This window comes from Panthera onca, chromosome A1 (genome assembly GCF_046562875.1).
Source record: "Panthera onca isolate mPanOnc1 chromosome A1, mPanOnc1 haplotype 2, whole genome shotgun sequence".
In the NCBI taxonomy this organism is placed as follows: domain Eukaryota; kingdom Metazoa; phylum Chordata; class Mammalia; order Carnivora; family Felidae; genus Panthera; species Panthera onca.
The window spans coordinates 240404625-240425628 of NC_138339.1; the positions used below are offsets into that span (position 1 = coordinate 240404625).

At 49.2% G+C, this 21004-nt stretch overlaps 2 protein-coding genes and 1 long non-coding RNA gene across 10 annotated transcripts in view; 1 reads left to right on the forward strand and 2 right to left on the reverse strand.

Annotated features, from left to right (window-relative positions):
• The window catches only part of LOC132680612 (uncharacterized), a 61004-nt gene extending 58524 nt beyond the window's left edge, over window positions 1-2480 (reverse strand). For 4 of the 8 annotated variants that reach the window (XR_013556898.2, XR_013556897.2, XR_013556895.2 and 1 more), the window contains exons 1-3: window positions 2210-2480; window positions 1961-2107; window positions 43-169 (exon numbers count right to left, since the gene is read on the reverse strand). Coding sequence is in view for 5 of the 8 variants with exons in the window: in XM_078450237.2 (XP_078306363.2) it covers window positions 43-169; window positions 1961-2107; window positions 2210-2369 (434 nt within the window). In the remaining 3 variants the exon portion in view is untranslated. The remainder of the gene's footprint in view (window positions 1-42; window positions 170-1960; window positions 2108-2209) is intronic. The other 4 variants (XM_078450139.2, XM_078450120.2, XM_078450148.2 and 1 more) reach the window with 1 other exon arrangement.
• Window positions 1027-4155, forward strand: LOC144616962 (uncharacterized). Its single transcript, XR_013556920.2, has 2 exons — window positions 1027-1663; window positions 4093-4155. It is a non-coding gene; the product is annotated as an uncharacterized LOC144616962 (long non-coding RNA).
• Window positions 4156-4166: 11 nt separating this feature from the next.
• LOC144614394 (uncharacterized) lies at window positions 4167-20630 on the reverse strand. Its single transcript, XM_078437938.2, has 14 exons — window positions 20573-20630; window positions 18826-18943; window positions 18180-18267; window positions 17293-17401; window positions 13795-13860; window positions 12762-12863; window positions 9819-10011; window positions 9311-9447; window positions 8739-8963; window positions 8259-8400; window positions 5735-5858; window positions 5233-5367; window positions 4325-4477; window positions 4167-4205 (listed from the first exon to the last, which is right to left on the reverse strand). The coding sequence occupies exons 1-14, from the start codon at window positions 20628-20630 to the stop codon at window positions 4167-4169; spliced, it is 1689 nt and encodes a 562-aa protein (XP_078294064.2).
• Between the last annotated feature and the right edge of the window lie 374 nt (window positions 20631-21004).

A 21004-nucleotide genomic window follows, 5' to 3' on the forward strand; every position in this document is an offset into this window, starting at 1 on the left:
CTCTGGGCTTACCCCCATGGGCCTGGGGACAGTGGCACTCACCGATCTGAGAAGGTACCCACAGGGCAAGGCAGGGGCACTGCTGTGCCCACTGGACAGAAGTGGCCTGGAGGGCAGGGGCCCCCTGCCATGGCATGGATGCCTCCGTCAGGGTGGGTGACTTCAGCTCCTGCCCAAAGTCAGAAGTAGGTGGGATCACAAAATAGCCCATCCCACACCCAAACCAATCACTCAGTAGTCCCAGTCTTGCCCACCCTCTGCAGAGGACATTTCCTGAAATACAGTAGCAGAGATTAAAAACTGGAGTGACATCACCCTTGACTGCCCAGGAAGCTCCAGTCCAGGGTCCTGTCCAGTCCTGGCTCATCACAGGGACAGTGGGTGGGACCCCAGGTGTGGGGGTGGGGCACAGAGATGTAATCAGAAATTATCTGGGCAGACTGCAAAGGTGAGGAGAAAGTACAGGGGTGGCAGCATTTGGCCTATTCTGGAGAAAGGTGGGCACAGGACAGACCAGGAGGACTGGGGGCTCCACACCCAGCTTGAGAAGCAGAGTCTGAGCCACTGAATGAAGGCCTCTGGGACACTTGTTTTGGAAGCCTGTTCCCATCTTGGCCAAGTTTGTTATTTCTATTTCCACCAGTATGACACTTTATTAGCTCATGGAGCACATAATCTATGGGTAATAAACTCTAAGAAGAAGGATAGGAGAAGTTAGGAGAAGAGAAAAAAAAGTAGTGTGTGATCCTGGTTTTGTCACTGCCCCCAAGCTGGCAGGTTTGCCTGTGGAAGCATGATGTGTACACATCTGCGTGCATGTGTGAGCATAGGAAACACGTGCAGTGCATGTTGTACCAGCAACAGGCAGGTGAAGGAGGAAGACAGAGTAACAGAGTTTTAAACATCTGTGGTCTTACAGTTTGCATGAGAGTTGTTTCCACACCCCTAAGGACACTGATGTCACAAGGGGGAGGATAAACAGTGGCCGCTCTTTGTGGGCTGTCCTTGGACAAGGGAGGTCTGGGGTTGGGAGGTGGTCCATAATCTCACCCCTGGGGCACCCCTGAGCCGGTGGGGGTGGGGGGTAGAGCTGCTGTCTGGCAGGGGCTGCCGGGCTGGTGCTCATCCCACAGCACAGTCCTAGAGTGCTGCCCATGAGCTCCGTGCTGGCCCTGGCCACAGAGAACCTGCACGGGTGGCAGTGAGGTCACGATGGCAGGGTCTTGGGAGACACAAGACCTCAGTGGGGTCACCAGCCAGGCCCAATCTTGTCACTGGAGGAAGGACAGGGAAGGAAGTCCTGTTCCCTGAGGCTCCCCCAGCCCAGAGGTTCCATGATTTGTGATCTCATAGCTGCCCTTATCTAGCCCCACACTTAACTCACTCTGTCAGAAGGTCTCTTGATGCTGCCCTGGGGAGTGAAGTACAGCCAAGGTCGGGCCTGCAATGCTCCCAACACTCCCACCCTTTGAAGCAGGGTGTTGGATGGAGCCACTGCTCAGCCTGACCTGCAAGAAGTCCAGTCCCATGCTGTCACTTCTGGGCCAATGACATAAGTGTCACTGAGTACACATCCTCACTTACCCAGGACCATGCCAAGCCCTTTGTCTCCTCCATGGAACCTGTTCTTCTGTATTATGGCCACTTCTTTGCCTCAGTCAAGGTAAGCATTTATTTACTGTAGTATCTAATTTTTACCTCAATAATACAAATTCCCATATTCTGTATTCTTATTGGGCACATGAGAAACTGAGTTAAGTGATTTCCCACAGCAAGGAATAGTGCCATTGGACTTCTGCCCAGTCCAAAGGCCCTGTCCTTGACCACCGTTCCCAGGGCCTCCTGTACCCTAGGCCATCAGAGAGAGGTTTCCAGTGACCTGCTGCTCCCCAGGCCCCAAAACACAGTTTTGACCTGACTCTCCAGGAGAAACCCCAACTGCTCCCTTCTGTCTCCTCACCTGCAAAACATAGCCAGCAGCTCTGGGCTGGGCTTTGGCCCTTCCATGGACTGGACATGTCCTGAGGGCAAGGAAAGGGGATGTGGCCAGTGCCCTGGGGACAGTAATGACTGGGAGGGCAGGTCCTCTCCTGGTGGCTCTCTTGGCCTGGAAAGTAAAGCATCTGTGTCAGTTTGTGGCCTTGCCCACCCTGTGTTGTAGATGGTTTCCATAGCAACTCTGGTCTGCCTTCTGAGCCAGCCCAAGTACCTGAGCCATTGCTGTGATGCCCATCTGTCTGGGATGTGGCCACCTGTGAGCTTTCAGGGCAGATGTGGCCCACAGAGCCACCATCTCCCCATGGGCCACTGAGAGGTGTCGGGGTCCATGCCCCTCCTGGGCAGTAATATCCTAGAAGCAGAGAAGGCATTCAGGCTGGTCTAGTTTTTGGTGCTGGAGCTGTGCTACTTGCCTTCCCATCCATAAGGGTCCTGCCACACTAATAACAGCTTTGATGGCAACATGCTCTGTGGATATCCCAGATGAGCTATTAACTAGGTCCTTTTGAATGTACATCTTCAAATGCGTGTTCACCATTTAGTCAAAGGGAGGCTGAGGTGGGTGGCAGGATGGTGGAGCAGAGTGCCTGCGTCTCATCCATCTGGACCTAAATTTCACTCCCCAGTGAACCCGTGGATATTCTGTTGTACATGGACCCCCCCCCCCCAATCCAGGGCCCTTGGGGGAAGGTCAAAGTGTTGTCCCAATCACAGACAAGGTGATGGGCCTTCCCGGGCCAAGCAGGCAGAAGACTCTTCCTTAGCCTTTGGAACACCACTGTCCTTCCTCATCCCTGGTCCTTCTTTTCCTTCTCCTTCCCCCTCATCTAGGCCTCAGGACTTGGAACAATCCATTTAGAAGGGGCACCTAGTAGTTTCCAGCCTGCCTTCCAAGGCCAAGCCGAGCCTCACTGACCTGGGCACACTTCCCCTAAGCTCTCGCTAACATGTCTCTACCTCAGGAGCTGAGGGTCCTAGGGCCAGAGCCCAGGTGGCAGACCTGACCATCCTCTGCTTGGTGCTTTTCCTGCCAGGCCATCGGGGGAGATATGGATGCCCTCACCTGGTGCACATGGGCCCCTGGGGGCAGCCTGGCCTGCTGCAGCACAGAAAAACCCAGGTGGGCAGGGCAGGCACCAGCTCACATCCTGTGCCCCTCTCTCTGCATTCCAGGTGCCAACTGGGCAGGGCCTCTGCCTGGCATCCTTGGTGCCAGCAGGGCAGAAATGGCCAGCAGGGCAGAGGTCACCAAAGGGGAGTCCCTCCTAGAGGAAGAGGGTCCAGTTGAGTTTTAAAAGTTGAGAACAAGGGGGTTCTCTCCACTGGGCTCCCTCATAGTCCTTCTGAACCCCTCTGTGAGGAGGCCTGCCTCAGTCAGCCAGTAGTGCACTCCTGCTCATTTACACGCATCAACCTGACTTACACCCACTTCTGGGAAATGCTCTGGGAGTTTAACTTTTCAGAAAAATGAAATAAATTTTAATGTTGAGTAGCCTAAACAATCCCACTTCTCTGCCTATTTGCTGAAAGTGCTGCTACACTTGTGGTAAGGCACATCTGTCTGTCGGTCTTATCTCTCTCACTCTTACCTATGTATCATCTTTCAGTCATCTATGTATCGACAGTATATCTACCTGTCATTATTAACTGTCACCTATTATCCAGCTGGATGGTATTCCATATCTGTGCTTAGATATTTTCCTATTACTGGGCCTTTGTGTTGTTTTGTGTTGTGTTTTTGCTGTTAAAATGTGTGGTGTTTTGAACATCTTTAAACGTATTTAAATGAATGACATTTTTTTCCCTTTTATGTTCTTTCCCACATGAGTATTGCATCAAAGGGTACAAACTGCCTTGAGGCTCTTGTCAACATGTTTCACGATTGTTGTCCAGCAGCCTGGGCCCAGGTGCAGCCCACTGGAAATGGACTCTATCCCTCAGCAGTGTCTTCTTAGGGCCTCAGCAACTGTGTTTACTTTTGATGATTAGTAGATGCATATTGTATAGAAATAGCTTTGGTTCATGTGTCTTAATTGTCAGCTCTGTTGTGCTTGTACCTAACTGATGACTTATTTGTATTTGGTGGCTTTTTAGGTAAAAGCTGGAAACTGATATTAAATACTTTGGCCCTTCCACATTTTTATTGGCCATGTTTAATGGTTGCAGTTTTACTGGCTCTGTCTCTGCAACGTCCCACCATTTTTGCTCTGTTACCCCCAGAGGCCATGAGCCCTAAAGGTAGGTACTGGTGTCCTCTGACTCCAGCCCAGGCCTCTGAGCTCAGGCCAGCCTTGCCTCCCTTAGGCCCAGGAGGGCCTGCACTCACCGGAGAGGAGGTGTTGGAACCAGGCCCACAGTGGTGCCCAGGACTGCATAGCCCCTGGGGCTCAGTCAGGCCTGTTCTGCCACAGAAGGCCCCAGGGCGGCACAGCTGGCAGTCTTCCACACGTGCTGCCCCAGGGGCCTCTCGGAAAGTGCCCTGAACAGAGAACGTTGAACTGACGTCAAGGACCTGGAGGCCAGAATGGGGCTCCAGGCCTGGGTAGCCTGGCTGCTCTGCTAGGAAGGGAGCAGAGCAGGGCCCCTCCACCCTCACCATGGACACCATAGGGCTGGGGAGGAGAAAATGGCCTGCTTGAAGAATGAGCCTCCAGAACACACACACGAATGAGAGGGACTTACTTTTTGATAGACCAACAGTGTTTGATGGCAAAACACCCACCCAGTGAGGAATGTGATCAATTCACAGCAGTTTCAAAAGCAGGCAGGAAGAGAGAATAGAGGACATCAGGTCATTTGAAGAGGTGCATATATCTTGGGGAGAAGAAGCCATGGCTACGGGGGGGGGGGTGGGGGAGGCTGGAGGGTTCTGGAGCCTGGAGAACAAAGGCTGCCCCCCCAGCACCCCCCCCCGCTGGAAGCTCCACCTGAGTCTCTATCTCTCAGCTCCCGAGCCTCTCCCTCCCTCTCCCTGCATCCCTCCCCCTTCCACAAGCCTGGGTTGCTGTGCCCCTTGTGACCTCTGGTCTAACACCACTATCAGAAATCAGCTTTGAGAAAGGGAGTGGTCCAGTGCTCCTCATCAGAGTGGGGCAGGAGGCAGAGGGCTGGCGTGTGGCCTTGTCACAGTGAAGGAGTGTCCTCCACCCCAACCACCGGTACAGGGCCGATGGCTCCAGAGCCTTTGCAGGCACAGGTGAAGAGATGCCAGGAGGGCTGAGGGGATCTTCTCACCATGGGACAAGGGATGGTCAGCAGGCCTGGGGCTGGGCAGTAGTGCCCAGGTGGACATGCTATGGGGCGGGCCAGTTTTGTCTGATTGCAGAGCTTTCCTCCTGAGCACTTTTGGCACCAGAGATGGCCTGGACCCTGGAAGGAGGATTGGCAATAAGGTTGGTTTCTTTCCACTCCTCTAACATTTGGGCCAAGTCTGGCACATTGTAGGCATTCAGAATACATGTGAAATTGAACTGAGAATGCTGCTGGCTGGGACCCCAGGCTATTGTGTACATCTCCTTCTGAGGAGGGCAGGGCATGGGAGGGGCTCAGAGCAAGGCAGATGCCAGTAAAACTGAGGTACTCTCTGAGCACCTGCCCTGGTCCACAGGTTTCCAATGCCTGGAGGAAAGGGGCTCAGGATGGAGGCTGCACCTAGCCACCTCCCCACTTGCCTGACTTTAGGATCCTCCCCCTTCTGAGCCCTCTAAGGGATGGAGTCTGTTCTGGGAACACTTACAGAGAAGCTTCCAGCACCACAGGGCTGTGGAGTAGCAGTCCCTGGCTCAGGGCAGTGGTGACCTGCAGGGCAAAGCACACAGGCCACAGCTAGCCTTGCACCCAGACTCTGGTGGGAGGTTCCCCTGGAAAAGAAGCAGAGAGCAAGGAGTGTGGGTGCCCACAGCCTTCTTGGGGTGGAGCCGTGACAGCCACATGGGGTCATCATTTATGGAGGGCAGGAGACCTCCACTGTCTCCAGCCTCACCCTCCGGATTTAAAGGCCAAGTCCCACCCTGGCTGTAAACCCCTGGGTTATGCTGAGGATGTGGTAGGTGTGGCCCTAAATGTGGCCTAGATGGGACAGTGTATCAAGAGAGGTTTTAAAACCAGGCTGATCATCCTTCTATTAAAAGTTTGCACATGACATATCTGATAAAGTGTTAGTATCCAAAATAAATAAAGAACTTATAAAACTCAACACCTGAAACAACAAATAATCCAACTAAGAAATGGGCAGAAGACATGAATAGACTCTTTTCCAAAGAAGACATACAGATGGCCAACAGATACATGAAAAGATGCTCAACATCACTGATCATCAGGGAAATACAAATCAAAACCGTAATGAGATACCACCTCACAGCTGTTAGAATGACTAAAATCAACAACACAAGAAATGACAGTTGTTGGTGAGGATGTGGAGAAAAAGGAACCCCCTTGCACTGTTAGTGGGAATGCAAATTGGGGCAACTACTCTGGAAAACAGCATGGAGGTTCTTCGAAAAGTTAAAAGTAGAACTACCCTATGATCTAGCAATTGCACTACTAGGTATTTATCCAAAGAATACAAAAATACTACTTTGAAGGAATACATATACTCTGATGTTATAAATATTATCTACATAGCCAAATTATAGAAATAGCCCAAGTGTCCATTAACACTTGTAAATATGTATATATATATGAATATTACTCCATATTTATTCAATATTTACCTCACAAAAATATTACTCAATATTTACTTCATAAAATATAATGAAATCTTGCCATTTGCTACAACATGGATGGAGCTAGAGAGTATTATGTTAAGCAAAATAAGTCAGTCAGAGAAAGACAAATAACATATTATTTTACTCATATATGGAATTTAAGAAACAAAACAAATGAGCAAAGGAGAAAAAAGAGAGGCAAACCAAGAAACAGACTCTTAACTATAGGGAACAAACTAATGGTTACCAGAGAGGAGGTGGGTGGGGGTGGGGGGGAATGGGGTAACGGGTGCTGGGAATTAAGGAGAGCATTTGTCATGATGAGCACGGAGGGATGTATGGAATTGCTGAACCACTGTATGGTGCACCTGAAACTAATATTACACCGAATGTTAACTACTTGGAATTTAAATAAATTAAAACACAACCAAACAAAAAGTTGTCTGTTCCTCTACTTTGTTTATGTTTTTATGTTGGTGTGGTCTATCGTTGGTCTGTCTGTCTGTCTCTCTCTGTCTTATTGTAAGTGATTTGTAATGGCCCTTATATAATAAGGCAGTAAGTAGATGGATGCTTGGCCTGACGTTCATATTGAAAACATCTCCCTGCTTGGTTGTTTGCCTTTTAACTTTGCTCATGATGCTGTTGAACAGAAGCTTGAAATAACTACCTTCAGATCCTGTGGTCTTTCCTCAATTATTTCTGCCTTTCATGTCATGCTTCTTTTCCACATTCTCTCTGGTTATAAATATTTATTTAAAAAAGTTTTAAAAATATTTATTTCTAAGAGAGAGAGAAAGAGCACGAACAGGGGAGGGTCAGAGAGAGAGAGAGAGAGAGACAGTATCTGAGGCAGACTACATGGTTCTGAGCTGTCAGCACAGAGCCCGATGTGGGGCTCAAACTCAGGAACTGCGAGATCATGACTGGGCTGAAGTTGGATGCTTTACAAACTAAGCCACCCAGGCTCCCCTACAGTTTTGTTTTTTACGTGGAAATCTATATTTGGTCTGAAATTTATTTTGGTTACTGTTTTCACTTTTTACGTGAAGAATACGTATCACTTTTTCAAAATAAGAAAAATTCTTAAAGTTTACTCCGTGACCAGAGGAATAAGGGGCACATCTTCATAAACCAGTCAAATCAACAGAGAGAATTCCAGAGCGCCAAATGATCGTTGCTAAGACGTCAGCCAGAATTAGCTTCCAGAGTGCTTGGCCTTGGGGTGTGTTGTTCTTGAAGCAGCTTCTCTACTGGGGTGTGGGCACCTTACCCATTGACTCCAGCCCAGAGTGAGTTCTCTCCCTTTCAACATCTAGGGCCATGAGGGTGGGGGTGGGTCCCACTCCAATTTGCCACCCTGCATCTCAGCCCTGGCCCTTGCCTTTTCAGTTCCTATGTCTTATCTTAACAAAGCTATCAGATCCTAAGGCAGCCCAGACCCTCATCTCTCTTTATAAATCCCTCGATGCCTGGCATAGTGCTAGGCTTCGGCCTGTACTTAATAAACATGTGGTAACTTTGAGGATGGCCATACCCTTCAGCCTCCCTTACCGTGGGCAGAGCACGGGCTTCGGGGCACCACTGGGGCAGAAGGCTCCTGGGGGACATGGCAGACAGTCTTCCATCTGGCTGTTGCCTGCTTGAGAGCTGTAGGTGCCTGCTGGGCAAGGGAACTGGGTGCTCCACATTGTACCTGTTTCAGAAAGAAGGAGGGGTCTCAGGAGGGAAGAGGGGGGCCAGGGCTGCATTATGCAGGCACAGTAGCTTCTCACCCTACTGCCTGGGGACAGTTCCTCAACAGAGGCCACTGGGGAAGGGGCAGGGAGCAGGGGGTGCCACTCACCTGGGATCAGCCTTGTCTGGACTCATACCCTGGGAATCCCCAGTCAGGATGCTCAGCAGCTGAGCAGTCTTGGCCCTACTCTCAGGAAGGTTCTCTTGAAATCTAACCTTAGTATGGCAGGCTGGCTCATGGCTTTCTCTTCTGGCACTCACCTGTGACCTTGCAGAGCAGACCCTGGCCCCACTCACCTTGTGGGCAGTAATGCCCAGCTTTGCATGTCCCTGAGGGAAGCTGGGCTCCAGTGACACAGAACCAGCCCCTGGGACAAGGTACACACTCCTCGACTGCTGTTAGTCCAGTCTGGTTACTCCAGGTGCCTGGGGGACACTGGAACTGGGTCGGCCGTTTGGTGCCCAGAGGGCAATAATGGCCAGCTGGACAGGGGATAGGGGGCCAGTTTGGACTTCCAGTTCCTGAAAACACAATCTTGAATTAGACCCGGAGGAGCAGCACCCCCTCCAGCTACATCCCTCTGGTAAGTGGCAGGGACATGGGCTGGGGCCTGGCATTGGTGAAAGGGGCATCTAGGTCAGCAGCGGCCCAAGGCTACCTGAGGCAGCATGGTGGGAACACAGTGATCTTCATGGTCCCATCCTCGGACACCCTAAGTGAGGTGAACCATGATCTTTGTGCGAAAACAAAGAGTTATGGGTCAGGGTCTATTTTCCTGGCCTTCCTTGCCTAGGAGTGGAGATGGTTCTTCACCCAAAAAGGCAGGGTCCAATAGGCAGCAAGGCTGCCTTTCCCCCTTTTCACTCACCCCTAGGACAGGCTACTCCCGAGGGGCAGACCTCACACTGTGACAGGTCGGAGAGGTTGTTGCGGCTGCTGAATGTCCCGGGTGGGCAGGCATGGGTGGGAGCATTGGGGCTGGAAGAGCCCACAGGGCACACATACCTATGACAACCAAGGAGCACCCATCAGCCTGGGTAATCGCAGGGAAATCCCATTGTGCCTGCTGGCCTCTGTGGCTTTGTTGCAGTAACCTCCCTGTGCCCCTTTCTCCCCGTGGGAAAGACAGGAGTTACCTAGCTGCCTCCAGCTCATGCTCAGGCCCCGGTGCTCCTGGGGAGGGTCCTGGAGCCTGGGGCTGGAGTGACACTGAGCCCTGATTGGGAGGCAGGGGCCCTCCCAGGACACGGAGGTGGGTGGATGTTTGCTGAATCCCCACCTGAATCTGAGGGTCTGACTCCTGAACGATGGTAAGGGGAGGACTCTGAGCCCCCATCCAGTCACCTCTATATCATTGAGAAATCAAAGTTCCTTACCCCGGTGTGCACTCTGCATCTGGCTGAGTCAGCCCAGCCTGGGTACAGGCCTTGCCTGCTGGGCATGGAACGCAGTCTGTGGTTTCATCCTGGCCTGGATTCGGGCTAAATGTGCCTGGCTGGCATGGGATGGGTTGGGTGGCTTGGTTGGGGCAGAAGTATCCCGCTGGGCACTGCAGACACTGGCTGAGAACTGGGGAGAGAACAGCCCACATCACTGCAGTTCTCTCCGAAGCACCTGCGTTGCTGGCCTCAAAAGGAAAACAATGAATGCTTCCCAGGCCCTGGTGGGTCTGATCCTCCTGTGGGCCTGGGAGTGCAGGGAGGAGGGTTGCCATCGGCATTTACCAAGGTGCAGAGTTGGGTGGGGGGGAGTCCTTTCCTCTCCATGCAGAGACCAGTGGCTTCCTTGCTCTCTCAGTGCTGCAGGTTTCAGGGGGCTCCCACTGCCTCAGCAGCACCGCCCACAGACGACTATGACAGGGAGTCTCCTAGCTTCTCAAACTCCCATCTTCCTTTCTATAAAATGGGATTACAACAACACAGCTTCCCAGGCTTGCTGTGACAACACTGTGCAATGTGACAGAGCCCCTGTGCAGTACTGGGCACCCGGCAAGTCTTCGTGAGTCCTAGTTTCAACATCACAGCATCACAGTTCCAACACCCTGGGGAGAAAGGAAGCTTTCCGGCTGCTGTGGCTCACACTAGACCTATCTTCACTTTCTTGGAGGCTGGGTCACTTCCCTAGTTCTGCTGTTTCTGTTGCTCTGTCTCAGTGTGGGACAGCCTCTGCCCTCGCTCTGTCCTCACATGGGAACTGGGGCTCCTAGTAGGGGAGTTAATGTGTGACCACGGGTGATGCTGCTGGACCCTTGCTCCTCGTTCTCCAACTCCTGGGACCTGCAGAGGAAATGACTCCTTCCTACTCAGCTATCTCACCTGAGTGCCCACTTTGGCCCTATCCTCCAGGGGCTGGTTCTGGTGGGGGCTGGTCTTGGCCCTGGGCTGCAGAGGAAGCATCACACTTTCCTCCATGGCTCCGAGGAATGGCCCAGGGAGTTGGTGGCTTCAGAACTTCACAGAAAAGTAGCTGAGAGGCTCCGTCACAGAAATCTGTTTCCTTGAACCACTTACCAGGGATCCAGCCCTGTCTCCAGTTAACAGCCTCAGAATTGGGCAAAATGGAGGCTGTGAGGAATTTGTCCCTGCCTCTTTCTCTTCCTTTCAAAACCATCCAACATCCATCCATGTGGACTTCAGGGCATTCTTGGGGTGTTACAAAGTAATGAGACAGATGTGGGTTTGCACTGTGACCTCACTCTATGTGACCCAAGCCACTTAATTGACCTCTGAAGTTCAGAGGGGATTATGAGCCCCAGATCATAATCGGTGGTGTTCGATGGTGTTATGTGAGCTAACACATGTGAGAACACTTAGTGCAGAGTCTGACACCCAAGAGGTGCTCCAGCCCCACCCCACCATGCTTGGGCCTTTCCTCACCTGCCAGGTCAAACCTGTACTGTGTTCCATGAGTCACAGACTCAGGATGTCAGAGCTTGGAGGGGCCTCAAGTGTCACCCAGCCCATGGCAAGTAAACTGGTGCTCAGAACTGTTGCAGAGTTGTGACAAATGGGAAGCAGGAAGATGTTTGTGGCCATTTATATTTTTCTGGAGAAATCCTGTATTGGCTTTTGGAGATAGCACTAAAAGAATAAGCAGTGGAGAGCTTGCAGGCAAGGGGAGAGAACTGTTTGGGCTAAGGGACAGGCAAGCGGGCAGTGAGACCTATTGTGTGCAGGGAGCAGTGGCCTAGGGCCCATGATGTGGTGGGTCTCTTGGGTATTCAGGGCCCCCCAACACCACACACCATTATCGCTGATGGCAGTGGCCCTGTCCGAAGGCCAGCAGCTGGATTGGCGGGTGCCCTCCTATCCCATACAGCACTGTGTGTGGGGCTGAAGTTCAGGAGCCTCAACCCTGCCCAGGCTTGCAGGGGAGGGCATCAGCCCTGTGTTGTCTTGACACCTGGGTTCTGGTCCTGGTTTCGCTGCCAAAATTAGATGATCCTGGGGAGCGAGTGAGCTTCCTGAGCCCCCAAATCGTTACATCCTCAGGGTGGTCACAAGCTCTCCTCAACCACTACTGGCTGTCACAAGCACTTACATGACAGTGCGTTGTGATCTGTGGTGGTGCATCTGGTAGTGCTGGGGCAGGAGAGGGGGAATATTCCCTCAGGACACTGAGTGGTCTGACCTGATAAATACCCCTTTTCTGCCCCAGACTCATTCTTCCAAGGTAATAGGGGACGTTGTTGATGGCGGTGATTATGAGGTCAGAAGCAACTCTTTCCTGAGCACTCAATATGTGCTAGGTTCAGTGCAAGGTCCTTTATATAGATGTCTTGTCTGATGCCCACAGAAGCCTTATAAGGCAAATATTACTACTGAGGCTTACAGAGGTCAAGGAACCTACTGATAGCCCATCAATAGCAGATCTGGATGTGTCCCAATTCCCACATGGTGTTCTCTGTCTGGGCTCCTGACCACTCCTCCCTTGTGCCTACCAGCACTTTCATTCTTCACTTTTAAACTGTTCGTTTCTTTTCTCCATGGGCTCAGTGCTAGTGGTTCCCAGCCACATGACCCCTCTGTCTTTAAACTCTATGTAGAACAATTTGGGCTGCCTTGAACTTCCTGTACATGTCCTGATTTTCCCAGCTGAGCAAAGACAACATGGGGTTCCCAGACCTGGTAGCCTGATGGGGCCTGCTGCATCCTGAGTGGGGCTTTCCTGGTGTTCACCTCTACCAGGGCCTGGAGATGCTGCTGGCTATAGTCAGCATCATGAAGTATGTATGGTAGACTTTGGATGAGCACCTAATCAGCAAAGTCAGCAACTCACTCTTCCCATTGTACAAACAGCAGACAAAATTCAGAACTGACCTGCTGAGCAGAAGCTGGTGTTGGGGTGGGGTGTCTCCCTCCTGCTTTCAAAGGTCCTGGCCAGGCATGGCATGGTGATGGCACCATCTGGGCAGAAGTGGCCTGTGAAGGGAAGCCATATGGGTGGGTCCCACCAGGACTCAGGGCCTCATCATGGGAGGAGTCTGCAGGCCCTAGGGTGGTGAGTTGGGGGCCCAAGACCAGGCTGGCCTCTGTGGCAATCTACAGCCCAGAGCCCTGGTGTGGCATCACTGCCAGGGAGAAGATCAGAGCAGCAAAGTCTCTGCTCTCTGCTTCTCCAAAAAGCTACTTCCTCAGCTTGAAGGGTTCTCCCTGCCCTCCGTGACTGACTGACTGAGCCTGTGCATTTTCTGGGCCTGACTCCCATGTCTATTCCTCCAAGAAGCCTCCTGGGTCCCTTGCCAAGAAGACTGCCAGTACCTTTGTCTGAGCTTCGATGGCTTTGTCCTTACTTTGATTCAATACTCTCCACACTGTAGTTTAGGGGGTTTCTGTGTCTGTCTGTCTTCTAACAGTGAGCTCCAGGGACCCTAACACTGGCCCAGTGGCTGGTACGTGCAGGTGCTCAAGAAGAGTGTGTGAGGCAGAACATGGGTGGGCGGAGGGCTGGCAAGAGGTCCATGTCAGCTGTGTTCCTTTTCCCACTGTGCCTTTCTAGTCCTCCTGTCACTGCAGTGCAATCTATGGTCCCTCTCCAGGCAGTCAGACACTTCACTGAGGTCCTTGCCTGCCTCTAGTCCAGCCATGTGTTTCCCTAGGCTGCTTCACACTGATGGATGGGCAAGCCCTCTTAGTTCCCCTGGGAGTGGCTCTGTCTCCTAAGTGTTCCATGCATTCAGTGGGCTCCCCCACAGCCCTGGCCCTGCCCCACAATATACATCAAAGAGCAGGTGGATAAGAGGCTGGGTGACCTCAAGGTAGGGGCAGTATCCTTACAGAGGGGAAGGGATAAAGATGAGAAACCACTCCTGCTCACGCAGGTGTCAGCACCCTCAGTGTCAGCCTTGTTTACCTTCTGCCCGCAGGTGCAGGGGCTCTCCCTCCATTCCTCTTCCACTGCTGTCCTTTGGCCAGTGCCCTGGAAATACAAATACACTTCATTTTCAACCTGAAGAAAATTAAGGAGGGAAATACTGCTGAAAACAAAACCATATACAGTCTTAAAGTTAACAAAAGTAAAAATGATGTATGCTTTGAGATACTCCCTTCTTGATCTTTAGAACCCCACTTGTCTTGTGGCCCTGTGCATGCTGCTGATGGGAGTAGGGATCCACCTTGGATCCAGCTCCTGGTTCCCTTGTTCTGGCCTCCCCACTCTGGGAGGCCTGGTTGTTAGGGCCTTGGCACTCTCTTGTGTACGCTATTTCTCCCTATCTTCTTTTCCCTCAGGCCCCCTCTATGTCTCATGTTCTTTGTCACTCCAAACCACCCTTGCACAGTGATAGCATCATCTGTGCACAGCTGAGTGGGATAGGGTCCTCTGAGCATTCTCTCTCTCTCTCTCTCTCTCTCTCTCATGCTCATTTCAATCCTAAATGTCTTTGTGGATGGGAGACAAAAGGATTGCAGGAGTTAGCGGTGGGATGGGTAGGTAGCTGGGCAAGAAGACCTCTCTATCTCTTTCCACTTGACATTTATGGGTTCTGGAATGAAGTATGGCCCCACACAGGCCTCTCCCCTGCTTGCTCTGTCTGCCTTTCTTGCTCCCACTAAGAACTCAGGCAATTATGGGGCTTGTAGAACATTCAGAAGCTGGACAGGGAGGGAGAACAGGGGACTGCATGTGTATGTGGCCAACCAGAGGAGCCTCCTTACTGATGGGCAGCAGAGCCAGTTGGGCAGTGACAGAGCTCTTGTCTCTGAGATGAGGTGCCAGAGTGCCCACCGCTCATGTGAGGAACAACTTGTTTCTGAGTATGGTGGCTACCATTTACTGAGCCTTTACTTAGAACTTTCTACATATGACTTTACTTAGCAGGTGTATTTAGTCAGCATTATTATCAACTCCATTTTTAGAAATAAGGAAAGAGAGGTTTAAGGAAAACTTAAATAACCTTCCCAGACTCATACATATGACCATAAGAAAGGTCTCAATAGATTTCAAAAGATTGAAATATCAGAGAGTATGTTTTCTGACTACTATGGAATTAAAATAGAAATTTGTAAGACATCTAAAAAAGCCCCAAATATTTGTAAATTGAACAACACACTTCTAAATAATCTTCTGGTCAGAAAATATCAGAAGGAAATTAGAAAACTTTTTAACTTTAATGATAATAAAAACCCCACATCATAAAATTCGTGAGATATAGCTAAAGCAGTGCATAGATACAAATTTTAGGTTTAAATGCCTGTAAACTAAATGCTTATATTAGAAAACAATAAAGGTGGAAAATCAATTATCTATTTTTACCTTAGGAAGCTGGAAAAAGGATATCATTAAAATCAAAGCAAGTAAAAGGAAGGATATGATAATCAATGAAATAGAAAAATAAAGAAAATCAATAAAACCAAAACCTAGTTATTTGAAAAGATAAATAAAATTGATAAAGCTCTAACTAGACCAATCAATAAAAAAAGAAAAAGAAAGAACACAAAGTACCAATATTAGGAATGAAACAGAATCACTGCAGATGATATGTTAAAAGGTTAGTAAGGGGATAGTATGAAAAACTCTATGACAATAAGTCTACAACATAAACAGATAAATTCCATGAAAGATTTAAATTACCAAATTGTCACAATGAGAAACAGAAAATCTGAATAGCCTTAAATTTATTAAAATTTTGAATTTGTAATTAAAGACCTTTCCATTAAGAAAACTCTAGGCCCTGTGGCTTTACTGAGTTCTATACAACACTTAAGAAATAACTCATACCAAATCTACATAAACTGGTTCATAAAATAGAGGAGTAGGTACTAATTGGAAGTTAATTTTATAAGGCTAGTATTACTTTGATATCAAATCCAGACAAAAATCAGAAAAGAAAAATACAGACTAATATCTGTCATGAACATAGATGCAAAAATTCTTACAAAATATCAGCAAATCAAATTCAATCATAGGTAGAAAGGATAAAATATCAGAACTATGTGGAGTTTATCTCGGGAATGCAGGGTTAATTTAACGTTCAAAAAACAATGATACTCATCATCTTATCAGAACAAAGGAGAAAAACCATATGCTCATCCCAATCAGTGCAGAAAAAGACAGGACAAGATTAAATACCCATCCATGATAACAACTCTCAGCAAACTAGAAATAGAAGAGGATTTCCTCAACCCAATTAAGATTTAGCACAGAGCAAAGATGTCCAATTCTATTCAAACTAGTACTAGAATTCATAGACCGCATGATAAGACAAGGAAAGGTAATAAAAAGGCATGTGGCTTGAAAAGATAGAAGTTAAAAAGTCTTTATTCAAAGATAAAATATTTCATGAAGAGAAAATATTATGAAATCTACACACAAAATAGTTACTCTAACAAATAAATGAAGCAGGTAAGATTGAAGGATGCAAGGTCAATATAAAAAAAGTCAATACTAGCTGGGGTCCCAAAGACATATCTGCACACCCATGTTCATAGCATTATTCACAGTAGCGAAAATGCTAGAGCAACTCAAGTGTCCATCAATAGAATGAAAAATCAAAATGTGGTATATATATATATACTATATATATATATAGTATATATATATATATAGTCTTTTAAAAGAAGGAAATTCTGACCTAATGGTATACCATGGATGAACCCTGGAAATGCTATGCTAAGTAAAATAAGCCAGTCACACAAAAAGCAAATACTGTATGATTCCACTTACATGAGATACTTACAGTAGTCAAAATCATAGAGACAGAAAGTAGAATGGTGGTTGCCAAGGGCTAGGGGTACAGGGGAATGGGGATTATTGTTTAATCAGTATAGAGCTTCAATTTTACAAAATGAAAAGAGCTATGTAGATGGATGGTGGTGATAGTTGGACAACATTATGAATGTATTTAATACCACTAAGCTGAACATTAAAAACCAGTTAAGATGCTAAATTTTATGTTACATGTATTTTGTCACAAATAAAAAGCAAATTGAAAAAAAAAAACTAGCTACCAACACTTGAAAATTGAAATAAAAGATACGATTCCTTTTATAATAGCATCCCAAAACATGAAATACTTAGGGATAAGTTTAACAAACTGTGCAGGTGCTGTACACTAAGAACTGTAAAACTCTGCCAAGATCATACATCTAGTAAGGAACAGAGTTAGTACTTGAACTGTCTTCCAAAGTCCATGCTCCTCACCACTCTGCAGACTTCCTTCCTTCTGTGTTGCCTCATTTCACTCTCCCCAAGCCATATGAGTGCATGTTCGGTGCCCACGAGTAGCCAGACTTTGTCCCTCAGAGACCACCTGGGCTTCCAGGGGATGTAGTTCAAGCAGAAAACCCTCTGATCCCATCCTGTGCCAGTCCTTCCCCAGTGGCATCGGGGCCCCAGCCCATTCTCACCTACCTGTGGGGCGAGGCTGGCAGCTAAGGACTCTGTCTATGAAGAAGTAGCCCAGAGGGCAGAAGACATGGGCAGTATGCTTTGCTTTTGGCTCTTGCCTGGGCAGGTAACACTGAGGGAACACAAGGAAACACAAGTTGAGAAGGCAGGTAGGTCATGACTAACACCTGTACCTGGAGGCTGTTGAGAGTTGGGATCTCAGTTCAGGTGCTTACTTTGCCAAGGGTCTTTACAGATCCCCTAACTTTTCTGCCCCTCCAATTTTCTCTGTAAAAGAAAATTACCACCAACATTACCTCCATATGTCATGGTGAGGCGGAATTAATTATTGTGATCCATGGTTGAAGGGAGGTTTTCAAGTACTCCTTGTCTAACTTTTGGTGGATGCTGCAGCTCCAGAGCTAAACTTCTTGAGCTGTAGCTGTTGCTATGATTCAGTTCTCAGGGGACAGAGGTCTGCCTTGACTCTTGTCCTCTACCCAGTGGTGCACACAGTAGGTGCCTGGTTGACACCCACTGAGTGAGGTGCAATGTGGCTGCTGTGGGCATTTGTGCCACAGCTCCAAAGTTTTTATGTTAACTGCATGTCACATGGAAGCAGTGACTCTGAACCTCCCAGCACTTCACAGGTATCATCTCATTTAATCCCCACAGTAGAGGTGTGTTATATTTGTTTTTGTATTGAACTGGCTGGGCAAGTCCCCGGGCACTGGGTCAGAAGTGAGAAAGGAGTGTTGGGTGTCTCCCCAAGGAGAGCATCACCATCTTACTTTTAACACGTTTGTTTTGATCCTGAGAAATTTAGCCTCTTCTGGGGACTTCTTGATAACCACCATGCCCCCTCCCACAGGAATGGTTGAGACAAGGAGCTGCCCTTCCCCCGGGGTCACCTGGTAGTCTTTGCTTTCTCTGAGTCTTGGGAGCCGGCTGCAGATTCTGGTGAGGCACGGCCGCTGAGCTGTCCTGCCACCAGGGTAGCTGCAAAAGCCAAAGGAATCTGAGCAACTGAGGAGAGGCCCTGCAGGTTTGGAAGCCGGGGAGCAGTTGGGCCTCAATGGCAGTGCAGATGGCATCGAGGCCCTTCACACCTGGCCTGGGTACATTTGGGTCTGCTGCCATCTGGTCTGAGGAGAAGCTGCAAGCAGCCAGAGCTGCTAACAGTGAATGTGGGAAGATAGATCATGTGATGGCCAGCCCCACTTCCCAAGTGAGGATTCACCAGGTTATAGGGCAGGAGAGAAACAGTGCCTGTCTAGAGCCCACGTCTTCTGGTACCTATCCTGCACCTTGGCTGTGATCGAGGTTAGAAATCCAGGGACTGTGTGCTGGGTAGGCTCCAGGGGATCAACCACCAGGCTACTGGACTCATGCCCCTGGGAGCTCATCACACTCAGGGCCACCATAGAAGGGACCTGTACAGGACCACTTTCTTCCAGGGAGCAGGAAGCCCTGGTCTCTCCCAACCACTCGCCCTGCTGCTTTGTCCTTCCTGCCCTTTCCCTCTCTTCCTGGGGCACGAGGGTGTCCACTCCTTACTGAAAGTCCTTGGAGCACTGCAGGCTGCTCCCAGCCATGGAGTCCTGGCCTGGCAGGCAGGCAATGAGGCACAGAAGGTAGCAGAGGGCCCCACTGCGGTAACAGAGGGCAGCTGTCCCTGTGAAAAGCAAAAGAGAGGAGCGACAGGCTTGGTGTGAGGGCATTGCTCCCCTTTTGCCTCTAGAGAGTCCTTCTGCTCTGGGCCTTCTCCTGTGACGATGTTACTTGAACAAAAGTCTGCAGTTACTGAGAAACTGTCATAACAAATGGGTCTTCCCTGAGGACATGGGGTGCCATGGCTGGTGCTGAGGATGATAGTTCTTTTGGACACATGGCCAACCTGAGACATAGGGAGAGAAAAGCACAGATGTAACAGGGACACCAGGTTGGCTGAGAGCCCCCCACCCAAGGCCTCAGAAATCTGATGCTTTGATGAAACCTAGTGACTTTTTTGTCACCCTTACCTTCTAGAATTTCAGGCACTTGAAGTGCCCTGAGGCTCTATTATCATAAGATAATAGAGCTGACATTTCATCTGGTCAACCCTCTCAATTTACACGTGGGGAAGTGGGGATTCAGAGAGATCACAGGACTGGCCAGAGTCACCCTGAGGCCCTGGTGAAAGGGCTGGCACAGGCAGGGGTCAAGATATGGCAGGGCTCCTGTCTGGGGTCCCCTTGCAGTTCATGAGGCCTGATATGCAGCCCCTCCTTAGTGCTGGGACGCCAACCCTCTGTCCCTGAAAACTGATGCACTGTAGACCCAAGGAAGAGCTGCATGAGCTTTACCTCAGAACTGCTCAGCAAATCCTTGTGGGTGACCCCAAGAGAGTCCGGGTTCTCAAGGGAAATCCACAGGCTTGGGGACAGACAGACCTGGGTCAGATCCCAGGTCTTCCACCCACTACCAGTTGGTAACTTCTGTCCACCTCAGTTTGATCATGTTTTATTGGGGCATGAAACCTACCTTGGAGAATTGTGAACAATAAATGAAAAACAATAATGAAAACAATAAATGAAACAATAAATGAAAAGTTGTGAACAATAAATGAATTTATATATTAAATCTATATTAAACAAATATATAAATGCATATATTTATGTATGCTATAGGTATGCTATAAGATTATATAAGATTTATATAATTTTCACTTGATAAAGCCAACTATAAGTACTTGCTTTACATGAGGCCCAGAGAGGCAGACAATTCAGAGAGAAACAATACCCACTAGGACATACAAAACCACTCAGACTGCATGTGATTCCAGGGCCAAGACAAGGGGCAGAGTATAAGGATGAGGGGACAAGAAAGGGAGTGATCACTGAGAACTTGGGGGGGAAAGGCTGTGTACAAAAGGCAGCCTCACTTGGGTAAGGGAGAGAGTGAAAACATGCAGGTGGAGGGAGGGGACACACACACACACACACACAGAGGAGTGTAGGTTAGAGAAACCCAGAAGAGGAAGGCCAGCGGTGTGTGCCCCAGATGCTTCCTTTAGGGCAGTGACCCAGCAGTGATGAAGGCCAGGCGCTGGGTTCATACCTGGACCTGATACAGACAGCATGCCCTTGGCCAAGTGATTTACTCTCTGAACCCCAGTGTCCTCATTTGAAAAGTGAGGTTAGTTGTACGTATGCAGAGTTGACAAGAGGTCTAACAGAGAATGCAGGTAGAGGCCCAGGTCCCAACACACAGCATGAACCCAGATGTCATGGCTGTTATTTCACTGACCTTGCTATTGGCTCACCTGCACTGAGGGCACCTAGCAGAGGGGCCAGGGCCATCCAGAGTCCAGGCTGCAGCATGCTGGAGCAGTGACAGGGAAAGGCTGAGTGCAGATAATGTGCCAGATCCTAGCCTCTCTAGGCTGGAACATGTGACCTACAATGCTGTAACCTGGCCTCTGTAGCTGCCTAGGACCAGACCCAGTACACCCCCCACCAAGGTTCCCTGGGAAACGTGCCATCCCTGAGTGCATCAGAGGAAGACAGGAGGGATGTGTTCTTTGTCCAGCTCTCCTGTCCTTCCAGATGGCCTCTGAGAAGATCCAAATTGCCAGGTTCTGATGCACTCATGAGACTTACTAGCTGCAGGATCCTGCATATAACTTACTATTTTTCAGTCTCAATTTCCTCATCTTTAAAACTGAGGTGACAAGACTACATATTTCCTGGGATTG

Excerpts from the sequence above, each read along its gene's own strand:
- LOC144614394 (XM_078437938.2), bottom strand. The coding sequence starts at position 20,630 with ATGCTGCAGCCTGGACTCTGGATGGCCCTGGCCCCTCTGCTAGGTGCC. Across the intron at positions 17,402-18,179 it reads GAGAAAGCAAAGACTACCAG|TGTTACCTGCCCAGGCAAGA; the intron begins GTGACCCCGGGG and ends GTGTTCCCTCAG. Across the intron at positions 12,864-13,794 it reads CCTGCACCTGCGGGCAGAAG|GCCACTTCTGCCCAGATGGT; the intron begins GTAAACAAGGCT and ends TTCCCTTCACAG.